Source organism: Sinocyclocheilus rhinocerous, unplaced genomic scaffold (assembly GCF_001515625.1).
Source record: "Sinocyclocheilus rhinocerous isolate Xijiao unplaced genomic scaffold, SAMN03320098_v1.1 scaffold299, whole genome shotgun sequence".
Taxonomy (NCBI): Eukaryota; Metazoa; Chordata; class Actinopteri; order Cypriniformes; family Cyprinidae; genus Sinocyclocheilus; species Sinocyclocheilus rhinocerous.
In genome coordinates this window covers 908162-929409 of record NW_015652998.1, presented here as the reverse complement: position 1 = coordinate 929409, position 21248 = coordinate 908162, and the positions used below count along the sequence as shown (strand labels likewise).

Sequence of the window (21248 nt, the reverse complement as noted above, 5' to 3'; positions counted from 1 at the left end):
CCAGAAATAATGAGAGCAGTTAAACAGTAATAGGTTATAGATTGCACCTGGGACTTCACAGTGGTTCTCTCCGGATTGACATCAGCTGCGCTGCTTTTTTGCTTTACTGCAAAACAGGAGTTTTTAGGTAATTCGAGGCTGTCTGGCAAGACGCCACATGAGAATTCAATTCCTGTCTTGAGGAGGAGAGGATGTAAAGAAGGGAAGAGGCAGGAAAGGATATTATAACCTGCACTCTCACACAATAAATCACATAAAGATATGTGCATCAATGAATCTTAAAGTTGTCATCACAATCAGGATAAATTTTTTATTAGTCAAGGGGAATTTTATAAACTCGACATACAAGTACAAGGAATGAGAAACTCTGGAGGGGAAGGTGGGTACAGGGACCTTTTTCCAAAGGAACTAGCTGTGACTGCCCAATAAATGCAACACAAGCTCCTCATCTTCGGCCAGCGAGAGGCCAGTGTCCAGAGGAGTTGCTGTGGACTCCTTCCTGGGCTTCTTCCTGCCCACCTGTGTCTGCTGTACTTCATCATCACTATCATCATCCTCACTGCTGAAACTTCTCTTCTTGCCACCGCGGTCTGATGAATGGCTGCAAAGACAAAGGGTCAATGCACAGATGTGAAGACAGAAGACAAAGGGAAGACAGGCCAGATATACAGTGAAGAGTGGGGCAAGATGTGTCATTGGGTAAGCGGTGTTACCTCATTAATCTAGGAAATGGCACACATTTTTGTCATGTAATCATACATATACTGTTGCTTGCGAGTCAGAGATGCACATGAGAAAAATATTTTTTTATGATAAACTTCCTTTGCATAAAAATGCAAGTTAATTGTCTACTTCATGTAAAAATTAGTTTTTCATGTCAAGTCTCTGTTATGTACACTACTAGGGCTGGGCAAAATTTTTTTTATTTTTCGATTAATCGTTTTTTTAAATGTCATCGATTCGATATCGATTCTCAAAAGCCGCGAATCGATCTTTTCCAGTATTTATTTCAGCACACATTTAAAACAAGATCTGATTAACGTGAATCTTATCATTAGTCTTCTCCACTAGACGTCACCCTTATTTATCTTGCGCTATGTTACAACAGAAAGCCTGTCATTCATTCAGCGCTTATCATGGCCATACGCGCAATTCACAATGCTCAGGTGAAATGCTATAGAATACTGAATCGAATCGAGAGCTTGCGAATCGAAATCGAATCGAATCGGGATATCTGAATCGATACCCAGCCCTATATACTACCGTTCAAATGTTTGATGTCGGTAATATTTTTTTACATTTAAATGTTTAAAAGTAGTCTCTAATTCTCACCAAGATTTATTTGATCAGGAATACTGCACAAACAGTAATATTGTGAAATATTATTACAATTTAAAATCATGTTTTCTATTTTAATATATTTTAAAATGCAATTGATGGGAAAGCCGAATTTATTATTATTATTATTATTTTTTTTTCAGCATCATTACTCCAGACTTCAGTGTCACATGATCCTTCAGAAATCATTGTAACATGCTGATGTGGAGCTAAAAAAAAAATCATTGTTAACATTGATATTTTATTATCAATGTTAAAAACAGTTGTACTGTTTAATATTTTTGTGAAAAATTGATAAATTTTTCAGGACTCTTTGACAAACAGAGAGGTGAAAAGAACAGTTGAGATCTTTTGTAACATTATAAATGTTCTATCACTTTTGATAAAAAAATTTTAATGTATTAATTCAAGTATTAATTTCTTTACAAACATGACTGACCTCAAACTTTTGAACGGTACTATAAGCAAATGAATAAAAAAAATGGGAAAAATAACCTACCCTAACATTTTTTTTTTAAATAATAAAAAATGTTTGAAGATTGTTTGTTTCACTACATTAAAAAATTTTGAATATCAAAGCTTGCTAGAATGTATCATGGCTATCTTTAGGAAAATGTAAATAAAAATTATTAATGGTATACTGCAATATTGAAATGTTTTTGTTAATGTGCATACTTTTATTTAAAAACATATTGCTTTAAAAATGCTTGTTTTTGAGAAGGCTTTTTTAATGGCTCTACGTTAAAGATGTTCCTTTTGAATTTCAGTTGATAGGGAGACACCTTGAAATATAATTAGGCATTTGTTTTAACTGCATCTACTTTCCCTTTGCCTAGAGGACAACTTAAGTAAAAGTGGCACAGCTTACTCCATCTCATCTCCTACTTGTAAACACAAGAGATCCTGTGATGTGCTACTCTTACTTGATCTTTAAATACAACAGCAGTTTCAGCTGTCGATCTAAGACAACATAGCATAGATATGTGCTGAGATGGGAAGGACTTTCCTTGAGCTGACTGAAACTTCTTTGGAGAATGTGCACTTGCAAAACAAGGCATTGAACATTTCCCATAGGACCACTGATGCACCAAAGTGTTTGCAAAAGCAATTATCTGAGATACATCGAGGAGGCGCTGACAATTCCTATCACCAGCATGCACTGCATTTTAAAGACATCTACAGTATCTCACAGAACCCATGCGGGTGACTTTAATAGCCAATGCAGACAATTTCTAACTTAATTAAATGAGGCTAGAATGCATTTAATTCATGCACATCCAGAGCAACTAATACATTTAAGGTCCTGTCAATAGACTTTGAGGTGTTAAAAGCTGTCCTCTGGTCTATAACGGTCACATTTATAGCAAGAACAAAAGTTCAGATGTTTTGTAAAGGAAAGTTACGCAGAATCAACAGCACAATTATTTTGAGCCGTTTAATTATAAGAAGTTGCAAGTTTTTCGCTGAACACTGTAAGTGCTAGAAATCTAAAGTGCTAGACTGTTTAAAGCATGTTTTGATTAGAACTTTCTGTGCCTTCCTGAACGCTTTGCAACAGATAAGGTTTAATAAGTAACGAGATGTGTAGACGGGATGGGAAGGATCAGCGCATTTGTGTATTTGTGACCAAGTTATTTATTAGGGATCTCATCTAAAGTGGTTTATGCATAGCTCTTTTAAATAATAAAATCATGAAGAAACCACGAAGGACGACAGATCAGCACAGCATTTAACAAAGTTAGAAGGTCTTAAACGGTCCTAACTTATTTAAATGAGTTAAGACATGAATGGTGTGTACTCATGTACAACCAGGACAACTAATATAATTAAAGGTCTGTCCAGAGGCCACCTGAAGGTGGGAAAATCCATCCTCTGGTCTATAGCAGTCAGGTTTGTAGCTAGAACACACCATTAAGTTGTTAAGGGCTTCTGGTCATATAGAGTTTCAAATCACTGGCTATGTCCAACCAGCTCAATGACTCAGGATTAGGGATGTGCAAAATCGACTAGCTAAATAAAGCCCTTCTGGTAAAAAATATCAAAACTCACCAAAAATTAAAATTCGGTCATCATATACTGAGTTTTTTCATCATTTACTCGGTCTCAGTTTTTTTATTTTTGGTCCATAAAATGGAAGTCAATGGGCAACAAAACTGTTACCAACATTCTTTGAAATATCTTCTTTTGTGTTCCACAGAAGAAAGAAAGTCATACAGGTTTAGAATGACATAAGGGTGAGTAAATGGCAGAATTTTCATTTTGGGTGAACTATCACAAGGAACGCTGTATAAATAAGAAAATCTTTATCTTCTTGTTGGTTGTTGGAAGGGCTGCATGATTTGGAAAAAAATAAAAATAGCAATTTTTCTACAATTTAAAATGGGTTTGCACTTTAAAATGTCCGTGTGTATGTTTAAATCTTCAGGTTTGCTGTGCTTGTTTGTAGGGTGGCACAATTCTGCCATTTATGGCTGTCTTAATTTCTGTATTTTCAACATTAAACCATCAAGCTTTTATTTTTAGTGCAGAGAGTCCTTCGAATTTCTCTTTTTTTGACAACAGCCAGTTTATTTTAAGCAACGTAAATACAGTACTGCACTTCACTCTGAAACATGCAGCGAATATTTATTTGATCAAATCACAGCTTTTACGATTTGATAATCGCACTAATATATATTGCAATATCGGTTTTCATTTCAATGAATCATGCCGCCCTAGTTGTTGGATCCCCCCTATGATCTGTTAACTGCTGCGACGGGATCATTGAGTCAGTTAAACTTAAGAATGAATCATTGAGAAGAGAGTCGTAAATTAATAATTCCGAAATGTTTTTGACTGGATCGACTGATTCACTGAAAAGATTCAACATTCACAAACACTGATACCTTCTCACGAACCTTCACAAATGCACCACTCATTCATTTTACTGTAACTCAGCATTCATTGCAACTACACTCTCCCTTTAAGGAATATTTCCAAAGATTTGTACAGCATCTTGCTATTCTGGACACAAAGCGCTGGCAGGGGCAGAGGTGAGGCAGGGCCAATAACATCCCATTAGATTTATGGGAGGGGGGTATCTGTCTAGACAGCAAAGCAGGAAGACATGTACCGCAACAGGAAAGAGCTCAGTGTTAGTGACGCCTTTGGCTCCAGTCCAGAACACCAGCCTCAGATATGACGGAAGAGAAAATGGGCGAGTGAGCCAAAGGAAGAGGAAGAAAGAGAGATTTACAGCGCCGGAGCCTCTCCTGCATTCAGTAAGTGTAGCCATGCAGTAAACACACCGCACTAAGTCATTAATCAGAGCCGCTGCTGCTGTCTATGCCATATCACCTGCACTGCTACACCCAAAGTGTTTGTGTGTGTCGGTGAGCGTCCTTAATGTGCGTACATGGATGAATGACAGAAAAACAGAGACATAAAGGTGCGGGCTGACAGATGGAAAGACCAACGGCGAATGAGAACAAAGGACATGATTGGGTTTTGCAATAGAGGACTGAATGAAAGACGAAAAGCAAGTGTGAGAAAGAGAGGGTGAGAGTGTGAGAGAGAGAAAAAAACCAACGCATAACGTATGGTCCTGCCTCTCACTTTAAATCTAGATGTAATTATGCATTTTATAGATTATCTACAGCCAGTTAAAGGATCTGTGCTTAATGCTGCCATGGGGAAAATGAATCATCATGAATCATTTTCCCCTGTAGAGGGATTCCTCCTCCGTGAGGCAATTCTGCAGCGGACCTCAGTACAAAAAGAACACCGGATCAGCATGCCTGAGCCTAATCGAACGCAACAAACTCAATGCAAGCAGAGAGAGCTGAGAAAGCCGAGGTGGTAATTAAGTATCAGAAGAATCAATTCCTCATTTCGGACTAATTATGGCCTCGTGGTGTCGGACTGATTGGCTTGATTTACTGGTGTAATGGTTTTCCACTAACACAAAGGCCTGCATACACTCTTAAAAATAAAGGTGCTTCAAAAGGTTCTTCAAGCGATGCCATAGAAGAACCATTTTTGGTTCCACAAAGAACCATTCAGTCAAAGGTTCTTTAAAGAACCATCTCTTTCTTATCTTTTTGTAATCTGAAGAACCTGATTTCGCCACAAAGAACCTTTTGTGAAACAGAAAGGTTCTTCAGATGTTAAAGGTTCTTTATGGAACCATTTAGACAAAAAGGTTCTTCTATGGCATCGTGAAGCACCTTTATTTTTAAGAGTGTACCTCCGCAATGCACTGATAAGGGGAAAATATGATATTTGGTTCAACGCTCAAATATAGGCATTCAATTTGAAGCGGTGCATAATTAGAAACTTTGTATTTTAGAGGATCAATATCCTTTAGGCCATGTCCTGTGCCTTTTTAACGCTCCTAGCTTTTCATGAAAAACCCAAATTGGTATTCATTGAGATGAATCAGAGGTTTGAGAGATGAAATTGCTGCATGACCTTTGAAAGTGATGAAAGTCGTTCATGTTGTTTACAAAAGCTTTATTCTTACCCGTCTTCCTCCTCGGAGGACTCAGAGTTGCACACTTTGTCGGGGTCGGGAAGTGTGCTGGGGTCAAATTCTTCATCGGCACCTGACAGATATGCTACCACCTCCTCCTCATCACCAATATCGTCATCGTCATCATCATCAGCTTTCTTTATCTCCTGTGTGACAGAAGCAAGACTTAAATTACATACTGTACTTATGCATCATTAATACTGGTTATCTGATATCTTATACGATGGCATTCTTTCTCCATTAGCTCTGTTGATCTAGTCTGTTTACACCTGTGATGCCATCTCAGTGGCCGTTGCTAAATACAGATGTATCTGGGGTCCAAAATGTTTTGTCATCCCATCTGTTTCAGGTGAGCATATTGTAAGCAATGGTTGATTTATATATGAGTAGGCAGTCAATCAGGAAGACTGCCTACTCCCCTATAAATCAACCATTGTGCAAAAAAAAAACAAAAAAAAAACCTCCCAAAAAAGAACACAGTTGAGTATGGTCAGAAAAAAATGTGGAACAGCTGGGGCAGTTTCCTAGTATGATTCATTTTTTCATTTTTCTGTGAACACAAAAAAAGATTTTGAACAATGTTAAAAAACAAACTTTTTTTTGTTTAGATTCCTAATGACTTTCATTGTATTTTTTATACAATGGAAGACAATGAGAACCAAAACTGTTTGGTTACCAACATTCTTCAAGATATCTTCTTTTATGTTCCACAGAGAAAAGAAAGTGATACAGGTTTGGAACGACATGAGGGTGAGTAAATGATGACAGAAAGTCAATTTTTAAGTGGACTATCATTTCAATTTTGAAGACGTAGTAACTTATACCATATCTACCCCTGAAAGTTGCATATCAGTACCTTAGAGTAGTAATCTTGTAAAATGTGTAAAAATGTGTAATCTTAAGGTACTTCTATGTACCGTTTAGGGGCAAATAAAGTGTAGATGAAGATTGAAGGTACAGCCCGAGTGACAAGCTGTATCCTGAAACGTACAAATTTTGTACATTTTTTCACACCTGTATTTACTGAACTTTAAATAACAAAACTGAGCATCCGAAGGGGTTCTGCAGAAGCAGAGCAACTGCCATTGAGAATGCGAATAGATAAATCTCTCTAGGTATTATTAAATGTACTTAAAAAGAGTAAATGTACACTTTGATCATTTACAACCAAAAAGTGTCCTTTTCCTCCAGCGACAGTGGTGAAATAATCGATTCCAGCCCTGTCTTTGTTCATTAAAAGTTTCAAAAACCTAACAACTCAGACCTTGGGCCGGTCACAACCAGCTTTGTTTTCCCACTGGTCTGCTCCACCTCCAGACTGACTTGCTTTGCCCTCAGGCAAGCTTCTTAATCCTGGTACGGTCTGTGGGGTGCGGCCTGACCCCGTGTTCTGACCTTTTCTTCTTTGGTTTAAGACAAAGAAAAACAAATACCTGTGGCCAAATGGTTTTCTACCTTGTTTCTTACACAAAACACCATAAAGCTACATCCACACTGTGTAAATTTACAGGTCTACAATACTATGCACATCTAAACAGACTGCCCACATTGGAAGAGGCTGAATTGTCTGTGCCAGGCTAATATTGTGGTATAATCTATTTCAGATAAAGCAACAAAATGAAAATCATATAAAATGAACTGTGCTTGGTCACTTTACAGGTCGAATTCATGTCTAAGTGGGTGGTACTTGGCCTGAATAATCTAGTGTAAAACAGCCTTTTGCTGTCAAAGATTTGGTTAGGGGGACCGTGTATATCTGTGCTCAGATCTGATATGGGGTCTGTTCAGGTACAGGATGTTCTGTATTCAGCAGTGCTTCTGCCTGTGCTGTAATCTAATCCTGCTTTGTAAGACCGATTTTAATTCTGCTGACAGACCTGCGCTTTGAACAGATGCGTCAATGTGCACTGAATAACGCCAGAGGACGAGAACAGCCATAAACGGGGGTCAGTATGAAAGACTCTGGAACAGGGCTCTAGACTGCGACCATTTTTTGAGAATGTGTGATTTAAAATTTGACGTGGTTGCATTTGTGCGAGTGCATGGTCTCCTCTGCTCCAAAGCGTCTGCTCTGCTCCGCTCCATACAGCGTGCGCCGCAGAGCCGCAGCACAGTGCATTAAGAGTCATATTTTACTGATCACGTGAAGAGACTGAGAGAGGCACTTTCAGTACGAGCGCTTCAAGTGTATCACCGATGGAGCAAGAACGCAAAGGTGCGCATGGCAAAAATGACGCGAAAACTGAGGAAGCTATGTCAGATGGAGGATTTGCTTTTCAAGCGAAACGTAAAAGTATTCTACAGTGTTTGCTAAACTTTCTGTAATTTATTAGTTGATATATAATGCAGCATGTGGTGTACGCCATGCCTCATCTTATTCGTTTTTGTTAATAAACATTATGTAAGCTAGTTTGTCATTGTAGCCTAATAGCTTTATTGTTGTTGTGCTTTTCATTAAGAATAACAATGTATACATCTTTCATGCCTTTGATTTTAGTCTTAAAAAGTGAAAGGTGTATAGATGTAAGCACAACAGACAATTATCTTTTATTGTAAAACGTGACACCAAGATCACTTCAGGGATCTTATCTATGCACAATCAGCTTGTAACACTCCAAAGAGAAAGGAAAACTTGAAATCGCATTATATGACCCTTTAAAAGAGAAAGCAGTTCTTTTAAAACTGTAATAATATTTCACTGTTTAAACTGTATTTTTGATCAAATAAATGCAGCCTTGTTAAGCATAAGAGACTTCTTTCAGAAATCATCACAATTAAAAGAACCAAAGACTTAAACTACTTCAGTCTGTGTGCACTGAATTTATTTAATACACGAGTTTCACAATTTGAGTTGAATTACTGAAATAAATGAACTTTTCCACGACATTCTAATTTATTGAGATGCACCTGTATGCTGTGAATAGTGAATTTACGCATGTTTTCCATAACTGCAACAACCCTCTACAAATGAAATTAAGAAAAGGTAACAGAGCATTTTGAAGGTTTTTGTAAACGAATGGCATTATATTAACAAATATCTCTGTAATGACTGCCACTGATTGAGCAACAAGACTCTGAAGGGTCCATCTATTTCCTCAAACGTCTCAAGAGAAGCACCAAAAGAAGTGAAACTGACAGGAAATGAAGCTGCACTGCTATCTGTTGCAGCATATGCTGTCAAAAGGGCGATTCAATAGGTCTCTAAATGAATCTGGACCACATGTAATGATGGACAGATCGACCACCAGTCCGGCTGTTAAGTCGAAGGAATGAGCGAATGCTAAAAGAGCGCTGAGATTCATTGTTAGGGTAGTGATGAATAGTCACGCGTTCTTGGACAGACCGCTGCATTGATCAGATGACAAACGAGAGGAGAGCAGCAGCTGCATTTCCATATGGATGCGCAGAGCTCGATCCCCCAGCGAGGACAGAGAGAGATGGGACACATGACAGCTGCCATCCTGTGAATTATGCGTTGTCTATGGGAGGGAAAGGCCAGAGACTGAGGGGCATCTCTCCCCTCTGACTTCCTGTGACAGGAATTCCTCATTTCAAATCATAAACCATTTTATGGATCTTTCAAATCCTCGAATTTGCTTTAAATGTACTGATGCTTTAATTCACATACATTACCGGCTCTCATCATTAACATCCAGCTAGTTAGAGCTTTCGAGATGACTTTGAGCTAAAGGTTGACGTACCTCTTTATGCTGTTTGCTCGCTTCCCTTCGAGCTGCTTTCTCCTTCAGTCTTTTCTCCTGTTGAAAACGAGAGAAAAAAAGAAACAACCTAATAAATAGGTGCTCAGGTACTCAGATTTGGTCATGGCACAATCTCATAAACATGTCAAACAACCAGGGGTTGAAATTATTACACAGACTCAGGGAAAAGAAAGCACAGTATAACTTCAGTGCTCTGCATTTCTTTTGGAGAGAGAACAAATAGGACTTGATGTTTATCTTGTGTCACTTTCCAATATGAAGGGCGACTGGACTGCCAGACACAACTATACACATTACTAGTGACTCATAGATGTCTGGGAGACAGGAAATATTAAGAGGTTGAGGGTTGAATGGAAATCAGAGTGCTTAGAGTGTAATAAAAACAATGTCAAGTGCATTTCATTGGCTTTTCATTACTTTTGAAATGTCAAATGACGCTAAATGTGGAAACATATCCATGGGTTCACTTGGATACATCATTGCACAAATATCAGTGCCACAAAATCAAAGTCAGTGACAGTGGTGGGTTGCCATTAAATATTTCTTAATATATTGCATAAAACATATAAACTTATAAAAGTTTTTTAAGATGGAGTTTATTAGACGGAGATCTCTTTTATCAAAATACTTCATTTCAAATAACTTCACTACTGGTTTGAGCAGATATTAAAATTTTTGCCATGGCTGTCCCTGGGTGCTCTTATAAAATGCAAAAGTGGTCATTTATTTAGAAATATTTCAGGTTTCTTCAGGTGTTATTTTAGTTTCAAGTGACATTTCTTTTATTTTTATTTTTTTGCTTTTAGTTTTAGTTAACTATAAAAGTTTCTTAAATTCTTTAATAAATAAAAAAAGTTATAATTAATAAAGTTTAAGTGTGATCTTGACCAGAGCACATTTGAGAAAGCCAGGAACACTCTTCCATCTAAAAACTCTATAAATAGGTTATTATCCTCCCACAGATCCGCAAGAACACGGTGGTACTGTATAAACTACCTTCTCATTTAAAAAAATGCAGTTTGATATTAATAGCTTAGGAGGTCTAAGGTCTAAGCGTACTCTTAAAGTTAAACTTTTCTGACACTTCTTGATCACACAGAGTTGCTGACTTGGCACAAGTCACATATGCAGCAAAATCCATCAGCAGTTTTAAAGGAACAGAAAAAAGCCTATGAATGATGCTAGTCTCTGTAACTCTCAGGGTTCAGCTATAAATGCTGTTCTGCTGGAGTAATAAAGAATATGAAACACAAAGGCACCAGCAAGCCTAGTGTGTCTGATTAATGAGCATGTGCACGTATCTGATGGATTACTGGGTAGCTGCCTCTCAAAGTCTCTGACAGCACAAAATACAAAATCAAAATAGATTAGGATGGTTAGGCTTTTCACAGGAACGTTCACAGACACAAGACAATGTCTTCTGCCTTGTGATTTTTAGAGAAAAAAGGAAAAAAAAAAGTTTTACTGTATGCCAGTCTGCATGTCAGCACTTGACAGCAGAGGCAGGAGAAATTGGCAGGAGAGACTGGCACCGGCGTGTTTTTATTTTAATTTTAGCTTGGCTGAGAAGTGAAAGATATAAAATGTACTACGCTGGGTTATCATGGACAACATCCTCTCTGTTTACAAAAAATAGTTAAAACCAGGGCCAAATATTCAGATTGGTAGCTCTTTAAAACCAACGAGAATTAAGTGTGTAACACAATTTAATTCCCCAATTTAATGTATTTCTGAGCAAAATTGATTATTCAATTAGATAAAAAATGGTGTTTGTATTGATTGGGAAAAAGTGGCCGTTATACTAGAATAGAGCCTGACCTGAATGAGAGTTTGCCAAAACATAGGCTAAATAGCTGTTGGCTATTGGGGAACATTATCATATAACATGCAAAGTGTAAGTGATGTCAGAAGAACAGGAACATAGCTTTAGAGATTACGTAAAACAATGTTTTTATTCACTGAAATACCATGCGGCAACAAAAATAAATGGCGCTGCATATGATTTTACACTGACCTTAATATTTGTTTTTCAATGGACAACTCATCTGCTTAAATGCTTGGTAAAAATCAAGCCATGACATAGTGCAGGCAGGCATTGCCAAACTTTGTTGTCAGTCAAAGCTGTATGACATAAAATATTTGCTTGAAGTACCCCTGAAATTTGCAATCTGCATGTTCGCGATTCTCTGATGTAGGTTAATAATAGTCACATGACATGCAGGTACACAAATAAAATATTACTTTTTTTATTTTTAGTGTTATATTTTGAGTGTTTCTATTTTAAAAAATGATTTACTTTCATTTTACATTTTCATGATTAATTCATTGTTTGTAAAACATTTCATCATTTGAGTCAGCATTTTATTTTGATTTTAATGTTTTACATTACAACTTTACATTAAATAAATTTTTCATTTTTATTTAATTTTAAAGGTACCTTAAATGTGAAATTAAAACCACCAGTATGTGGCAGCAAGTCACTGTTAATAAGTGAGTGATTGCGACTAAACCGAATCATTTAAATGGGTGATTCATTCAGGAACAAAACAACGTCATGTTGCTCAGAGACGCAAAACAGCGCTGTGGCTGTGTTTGAAATGATTTTTGTTGGAGAAATAGAGCAAAAAACGTAAAAACGTAAGTCTCTTAATATTAACTACTTGTTTATTGAACTGTAGCCTAGTATAAAATCAATATCACATTTGTAATCATGCTTACTTTTGGAGAAAAAAAACGTCACTCTTCGTGTGATATTAACTATATGAAATTATATAAATATATAAATTTTCTGCCCCATATCTTAAATTATGTGATAATTCTAAAGGCATTTTAATAGACTGATTCATGCAGTGAAAGGACGCACTCTAAATGCGCACACTCACTAGTCTAACCTACTAAACTTCATAACCTAATGTATGCGTGTACTCTGCAGGTGTGTTTTGTGTTTGCTTTTCGCGATATACTCATAATATCAAATCGCACATCGTTAAAACAACAATCGCACACCCCTATGTTTAGATTTTTATAATGCATTGTCTTCTTATCGATCCACCAGTTCACATTCAAAGCTCTGCGTGTTTGCAGGGTAAAAACATGGGTCGATTTTTGTATTGGTCTGAACTCTGAACAAAACAACAGTTTTATTGAAAATGCTCATTCATTCTCTGCCAGCAGGTGGAGCGTTTGGTAGAAATATCACTGTTTCCCTGGTAACAGCAGAACACAAAGCAGCGCAGCACCAGACTTTGAACGTGCAGCGCTCATGTTTCATAGCCTTTTGAAGTTTGATAGTCACATTGAGTCATATCGCAATTCTGGTCTTTCCGTCCCCAGATTTAAGACCTCTTGAAATCATAATTAAGACTTTCTTGTACAATTTAAGACTTTATAAGGCCTTAAATTTGATACAACTAAATGTAAGACTTTTTAAGACCCCGCGGAAACCCTGCTGTACACCATCGTTCAAAAATCGTTTTTAACTGGAATGAAGAAGGGTCACCAAAACAGGACATAAAGAACATGGTGCTCATCTGCCCTGTGTCCAGTTATAGAAATAGATCCCATTACTTCTGTGCTTTCTCACTGAGCTACACACTCCCAGTGATCGATAAAAAAAAAACAAATAAACTGAAAACTGCATCAGACATAAACTAGGGATGCACTTCACCATACTTGACTCTTAATGAGAAAACACTCTGCGCTGGAATGACGCAAATAGTGTGATTTAGCTGGAGAGCAATCCTTTAAAAGCTTGTCCAATACTCAGAACTACAGTAATAAGTCAGAGGCCCAATCTCAGCACTGATGCCTGGAGCTTCAAGCCACGCTTGCCTGCACAGGCATCTCAGTTATTTCGATTTGCCCGAACCTGCGAGAGCACCAGCCACAGGGACAGAGTGTCTTTTCGATTGCCCTCTCAGCTCCTTCAATATTACTTTAATCTGAACACCTGGAGCTGAACACAATAAATAGTGATTCAAAGAAGCCTTCTGATTCAAGGAGGAGCTACATGGACTTGAAATGAACCAGGAGGATGGAAAATATGATGGTACAGTCAATCTCACCCTATGTTTGTCCTTGATTTTACGACGGTACTCGATCTTGTCGAACTCCTGGTCTTCTTTGCGGAGCCGCTCTTTGGCTGCTTCCACGTTAATGCCAGATGTCTCCTCGTCCTCCTCTTCATCTGGTACCACAGCCCTCTGCAATGGAGGCCACTGCTGCACCACCTGCACACATACATCACAGTTCATTTACACTGCTTTTTATGACTCTCAGTAATGTGTTTCTGATAATACAAACCTCGCCATCCTCAGTGAAGATCTTCTTAGTGTTGACCTTGAAGTTTCTTTTCTGCATTTTCTTTGCATCTGTGAATTTGGATTCCTTTTGTTTCTTATTCTTGGCCTTAGCATCTGTGTCCTAAAGAAAGAGAAAACGTATATTTTACATAACCAGATGTAACTATAAAAGCTGATTTTTTTTTTTTTATGTCTTTACTGTACCGTTTGGTCAATTTAAAGAATCATTATCCTTTAAAATACTACTACTAATAGTAAATGTTTAATTAATCCTTTTTAATAATAACAATAAAATATAGCATTATATTAACACAAATGACAGCTCTTATTTTGGCAAAGTAGCTGAATGGAAAATTTTGAAATTATTTTAATATTATTTTTAAATTATATATCTGACTATACTGCAGTATTTGATTGTAGAGCCTCAAGACAAATCAGGCAATTTTGACATGACTCACAGGTCTGTGTCTCTCATAAAATTGCCAGGTTTGCACAGGAGTCATGTTAACTGTGTCTCAAAGGCATATTTAGAGGAGTGTTACATAATTTAACATGTCTTCATATCTGCAGGCCAATTAAAATAATGCGCTTTGAATGCAAAGTGCACAGAACTCGAATAGAAGCCCTTCTGAATCACAGTGCAATGGGTCACAACAGCCGAGATGTTAAGAGGAAGATTCAAGATGTTTGTGAAAAACACATTAGGACACATTTTTCCTACAGTTACAAAGATAAGCTGCATTAAGTATTTTCCATGTTTCAAGTTGAGGGTAAAACTGAAGTGTGTAATTTGTATTCAAACCTTTTTATAGATTATTTGTGATTCTGTATTTTTAATTAAAGTCCTGGATTATGTTAAAATAGATGAAAATGATGCATTCAGGAACGTCCTGTTGCTGCATGGCAAAATGTGACTAGTATTCTGTTACAGCCAAAAGTATGCAGACATTTTCTTCTAATTAATAGTTTGGGCTATTTCAGTCCCACTTATTACTAGCAGGTGCATAAAATCAAACATACAGCCATGAAATTGCCTTAGGCAACCATTTATATTGAATTGGGACCCTTTATCTGCTAATAATTCCTGTGTTCACAAAGCGCAGCCTATCAGAAATGTGCGATAACTGTAATTACACCAGATGTGTGTTGTTTATTTACCTCATCATCCTGGCTCTCTTCATTGATATTGAACACATCTTTACGCTTGACAGTCAGTAGGTCCAGATCTTTCTGGTCGTCTTCATCCTCTTCATTAAAGCCACATAGCAGAGCTGCAGGCTTTAATGACTCCTTCTCCTCCTCATCATCATCATCCTCTTCTTCTTCCTCAGACTGTGAGGACTGAGACTTAGAACACTCTCCTTTGAGTTGGGCTTTAAAACTCTTCAGCTCATCTTCAGACATGCGTCCTGCAGCACCGTCATCCTGCGCCACTCCACTCTTTTGTTGCTGGGCCTTGTTGAGGAAACGGACCCGAGGGGCCACCGCCAAACCCAGTGACCTGACAGTGATGAGATCACACAGCTTAAATGATCAAATGCATTTTTTAAAAACCCATTTTAGTTCTTTTTGCCACGTTTATAAAGAGAGTTGCAAACAAAATTTTATTAAAAATGGTTCATAAAAAACATTTATATATAATATATTCTATCATATATGAAATGTATATTAATAAAATGTAAAATGTTTTTAAAAAGATAACAGTTATATGCTGTTTTAAAGAATATAACTGTTCAAATATGATTATAAATATAATTGCTGAATATATAGTGACAGATGATTTTTTTTTGCCACTTTTTATTTAGAGACATTTGCAGACAGGATGTCATTTTTTAAAGGCTTATAAAACCTAAAACATTTATATAATAAGTGTATTTTTTATATTAATAAACACAAACTTTCAATAAAAGTTACATGATGCTTTAAAATAAATTAACTGTTCAAATATGATCATAAATATGACTGCTGAATATATAGTGACCTTTTTTTAAATAATTTTTTATAATTTTAGGTCCCTTTTTTGACATCTTTTATAAATAAACTGAAGACAGTTTCAGACAGGATATGGGGAGCCGAGAATATAGACAATAACCACTAGACTATAATGAGTTATGAATTTTTAAAAAATGTATTAGTCTCTGTTTTCAAAACAGATGGTGATGGTTTCTTTTTGGAAGATATAATTGCATAACAATGACACATCATTTGAAGCCACACACACATACACATTTCCACAGAAGACTGCTGGTACTGGGCATTACATCATAGCATCCACTCACATAGCATATTCTGGGAGTTTGAGCTGGAAAACATCAAACACGCCTTTGTTCTTCATCAGATAGACTGAGCGGAGGTAGGACACAAAACACTGCCGTTGAGAGGAGGGAAAAAAAAAGAGAAGAGGCATTACGGAGGATAATATCTGAGAACTTATCCCTGATAAACACATTAGTGAGAGTGCACAAGCAGACGTTTCATGGAGCAATTTGGCCGATTACATTTCATGCAGTTCTTCTCTATATAACGAGACTCACAAAGCCCAGCTCTGAGCGTGAGGCAGACAATCAGATTATCCTAAAAGCATGGCTCTGCTCTACAATATAACATCAACCTTTAGTGTTTGTGACGAGGTGTGACAGAATGCACAGGAAGTCAGGTCTCCTCGGGCCTTACCCTCTGTGCTCGTTCCTTCTGCTCTTTCTCCTGTGCCAGAAAGGCGTCCAACTTCTGCTGGACGCACACCAGCTTCTCTGGGTTCACCCTGTGAACAAATTAATACAAATGATTAAATCAATGGCCTTATTTACACCTGGTATTAACATCTGTCAAGTGGTCAGTGCTGGTGTAAACAGGGTCCAATGTATTTGTGATTGGGTGAAAACTTAATAGTGCTGTCAAATCGATTAATCACATTCAAAATAAAAGTTTGTGTTTACATAATATATGCGTGTACTGTGTATATTTATATGTATATATAACTGTATGTACAGCATATACATGTACAGTCAAACCAAAAATTATTCAGACACCAGATATAATTTTTTTACTAGTGGGTGCAGGACACTATAGCTCATTTATGTACGTGAGGATAGCAAAATAAAGTAAACTGTGACATACCCAAAAATTCTTCATACAGTGGACTACCAGTAAAATTGATAAAAATTTGGGACCAACAATTATTCAGACACTTTGACCTGACCATGTTTTGCTTAAGTGTTATCTGACATTATCAAGCTGAATTTGTTCTGACACAGTTTAACTCTGAGTTCTTGTCATATTTTATTATCATTTTCTAAACTATAGCGAATAAACTGTGATAATGTGTGAAATATTGAAGGCGTATATATTTAGACTGTATATATTTAAGAAATATATGTAAAATATATTTATATATAATATAAATAACATAAATATGAATATATATAGACATATAGGAATATTTCTTAAATAAGAATGCATTTGTGTGTATATTTATAAATACATATAAATATACACAGTACACACATATATTATGTAAACAAACTTTTTTGGATGCGATTAATCGCGATTAATCCATTTAACAGCACTAAAAGTTAAATGGTAAAAAATAAAGAGCTTATTAAAATTTAAAGTTGATTAACTATTAAAAAAACCAGTTTATTAACAATGAAATGGTTTAAAATAAAGCACATACACACACACAGTCAAAATAATATTTAAAAAGTTATAAAACAAATAAATTATAAAAAAAACAGAAGTACCAAATATTTTATATTATTTACATTATTTTATATTATTATATTTTATATGATTTAAAATGTTTAATTGATTAATTGCAAATGCAGCTACATTAACTGAGCATTCTGGTTAAATTGGGACATTTCTATGAATACAGTAACACTGAATAACTGCAAACATAAAATCAGGCCTGTGGAGACTGTGACTGCAGTTGCATTCTCACAGCAGCTATCGCTGATCATAATGATCTCACATGATCACATGCATTAAGCTGCCATCTTTCATTCTCAGCATGCATGTTGCTTCCTCCATTATTCACAAAGCCCATGCATACAATCTCTGCTAAACACTGATGAACCAGCATCCAAAGAGGCCACATGTCACACACTAAAGCACTGACAAAGCTACACATTATTTCCAAGCTCATCTTATTTTCACTGCACAACTGACTGTATGCAGTCACACAAGAAAGGAGAGATGCACTTACTTGATTTTGTTAATGGGAACTTTTTTCTCTTGAAGCTGTGCAATCATGCCGTTCTCCTCCGAGGGCAATAGGACAAGAAGAGCTTCGCCTCCCTCCTTATACCTGCAGAGAAAGAGAAAGAGAGAATGTGTGTGTTCAAGGAATACTTCACTCAGAAGAAAACAAAAAATTAGAAATCAGGATTAGAATGACATGACGGTGAGTGCATGAAGTCAGAATTTTAATTTTTAGGTGAACTATTCCTTTAAGGTCACACTAGGTGGTCTGCTGTAATACAGGCCTCTCACAGAAACGTTTCTCTTTTTTTTAATGCTCAGCTCTGTGAGTGTTCATATTAAAGCTCATGAGCTTTCTGCAGAGGGTGGTGATCTACGAAGGGGAGTCACAGAAAATATCGATTCCACACCAAAAAGACAAGTGTAGCACAAAGAAAAGAGGCAGGTGTGTGCTGTCTCGCTCTAAGCACTGAGAAACTTGGCATGTTTCCGTAGCTATCCAGTGCCTAATACTTGCCCTCAAGATGAGAATGTAACAAGTCAAGCCATAGTCCAAAAACGGAAAAACTCAATAGCTGAGCTGCTGTTAATCTATCATGTGTCCAGTGTAAATAGACAAATCTGTACAGTGGTTAAATATTACACGTAAGTGCATAATTCCAATCAATGTTCCCTCTACATTTCTTCTTGCTGAGCAAAACTTTTCTCTGTTGGGTGGACATTTCGTCCACCTGAGCAAAAACATTCTTATACCAGACCTGTACAGCGCACACACAAAAAATGTGTAACTTTTAACTTTAATCTGCGATTTATATTTGATTTGACCCTTGATGTTGCTTACAAAAACTAACCATGTTTTACAACAAATAAAAACAAAAAACAAAACATGGTTACTATAGTTAAACCATGGTAACCACAAATTAACCATGGTTTTGCTTCACTAACCATAGATTAACCATGTAAACTGTGGTTATACAAATGGTAATCAATATGCCAAAAAAATATATATATATGGTTACTACACTTTTACTACAATAAAACCATGGTTAATTTTCGTAAAGGGTAGCTAAATGATGCCCATTTTAGTTTACCTGAGAAAACAATTTTTATAGTGCTGTTAACAAGAAATTCGATTAAAAATCTCACTCAGAACAGTTCAATTCTTTATAATAATATAATATAATATAATATAATATGAAAAAGAGGCATCGCAGCTTAGAGTGAACATTGAATTCCAATGTAAACATTGTTTCCGCATGTATTAAATACATGGAAGTGACGAGGAACAGATCAAATCTGCCATCTAGTGTTACAGATAAAACACTCTTGTGCAAATGTCAAATTCCTGTGATGATTTTTACAATGCTTTTTGAAAAATTAACCATCACTGAATACAGAATAAAACAGTTCAGCAGTGTTACCTGGCTGTTCTGCCAACTCTGTGGATGTATGTGTTCGCATCTTCAGGACAGTCAAACTGCAGCACCCAGTTCACTGCAGGGAAGTCTAGGACCACAAACAAAAACGCATGGTTACGTTTTTGCCCATTAAACGTGTTTCAGTTACGGCTGTCAATCAAACTGAATTATTTACAGGTCTTGCTGCTTCATTAATAAAATATTCTCAAACATTTGCTGAGATTTGTACTCAAATAACATATTAAATTGACAGCACTATTTTCAGTCACTTAAAGTCAATATGTGCATTTGTCCACAGAATAAATTTCCATTACCAAGTCCTCTGGCAGCGATGTCTGTGGCAAAGAGGACGGCTGAGGTCTTGCGAACAAAGTCATTATAAACCTCCACCCTCTTCATCTGCTGCTGTTTGCCATGCAAAGCAAGTATGGAGATACCCGGACGCAACCGGCAGAAGACCCGGAACAGATACTGAACCTGCACGTACAGAACAACACCAATGCATTTCATCAGCATTACACTATTAGTAACAGATACATTACAGTACATAATAGAATTATACTAATAGTACTCATAATAACTATCCTGAAAATAGATATGGCATTCACTATTCTAAAAGGAATATAAGTTGCAAGTACACAAGGTGAACTTATTGTGTGTATGTTTATTTAAACACCATTCAAACACACTACCATTCAAATGTTTTTTTGATCAATACTTTTATTCAGCAAGCATGCATTTAATTGATTAGACCGTTAATACATTTGTTACAAATTTTTTTTAAAATAAATGTTGTTGTTGTTGTTGTTGTCAACTTTCTATTCATCAAAGAATCCTAAAAAATATCAGTTTCCAAAAATATTAAGCAGCACAACTTTTTTCAACATAAGATAATAATAGGAAAAAGTAATAATAAGAAATAATAATAATAATAATAATAATAACACAAAATGTTTCTTGAGCATCAAATCAGTATATTGAATGATTTCTAAAGGATCATGTGACACTAAAGACTGGAGTAATGGCTGCTGAAAATTCAGCTTTGCCATCACAGAAATTAAATGTTAAAGTTGTTGTAAATTAAAATAATATTTCAAAATGTTACTGTTTTTAAGTGTATTTTTGATCTAAATGCAAAAATAAATTTCTGAACTAAATGCAATCTTGGTGAGCATAAGAGACTCAAGAAAAATGTACAGATTTCGGTTATTTTTAACTAAAAGTCTAAACAATTAAACAATAAATAATGTTCATAATACCATTTGAAATAAACAAGTTACTGTTTAATTCTAATTTTGTTTTAAATGAACAAAAATGAAAATAAAAAAAGTAGTATTATATACATTTTACTAGTGGTTTCAGACTTTTCAACCACACTGCATTCTATGAAAACAGACACTGAGATGTACAAGAGAAAAGAAACTGTTTGAGCTGTTACCTCTTTGCAGCAGGCAAAAAAGACTATGATCTTCTTCTTAAGGTGATTCCTCATAAACGAGAAGAGCATGTTGACTTTCTGATGCAGCTCACACACCACATAGTTCTGTTCCAGAGTCGCTGGAGTACTGCAGAGAAGATCAGTGTTTAAGAGTTTCATGTCCATGATGTTAAAATCCACTGACATTAAAGGTATTGATCACCCAAAAAAGTAAGACGACATTTTAAAGAATGTTGGTAACCAAACAGTTGCTGGTAGCCAATGACTTTCATAGACTTTTTTTTCCATACTATGGAAGTCAGTGAGTACAGGCAACCGTTT

The 21248-nt window shown here is 36.2% G+C and overlaps 1 protein-coding gene across 1 annotated transcript in view; it reads right to left on the bottom strand.

The window, feature by feature from the left end:
- Positions 1 to 293: 293 nt before the first annotated feature.
- Positions 294 to 21248, bottom strand: part of LOC107715330 (probable ATP-dependent RNA helicase DDX10) — a 26912-nt gene continuing 5957 nt past the window's right edge. Inside the window, exons 7-18 of the mRNA XM_016521421.1 lie at positions 20928 to 21054; positions 19804 to 19966; positions 19493 to 19577; positions 18076 to 18177; positions 16545 to 16632; positions 16151 to 16239; positions 15030 to 15372; positions 13873 to 13992; positions 13635 to 13799; positions 9550 to 9606; positions 5840 to 5994; positions 294 to 601 (exon numbers count right to left, since the gene is read on the bottom strand). Coding sequence (XP_016376907.1) covers positions 409 to 601; positions 5840 to 5994; positions 9550 to 9606; positions 13635 to 13799; positions 13873 to 13992; positions 15030 to 15372; positions 16151 to 16239; positions 16545 to 16632; positions 18076 to 18177; positions 19493 to 19577; positions 19804 to 19966; positions 20928 to 21054 — 1687 coding nt within the window. The 3' untranslated portion in view covers positions 294 to 408. The remainder of the gene's footprint in view (positions 602 to 5839; positions 5995 to 9549; positions 9607 to 13634; positions 13800 to 13872; positions 13993 to 15029; positions 15373 to 16150; positions 16240 to 16544; positions 16633 to 18075; positions 18178 to 19492; positions 19578 to 19803; positions 19967 to 20927; positions 21055 to 21248) is intronic.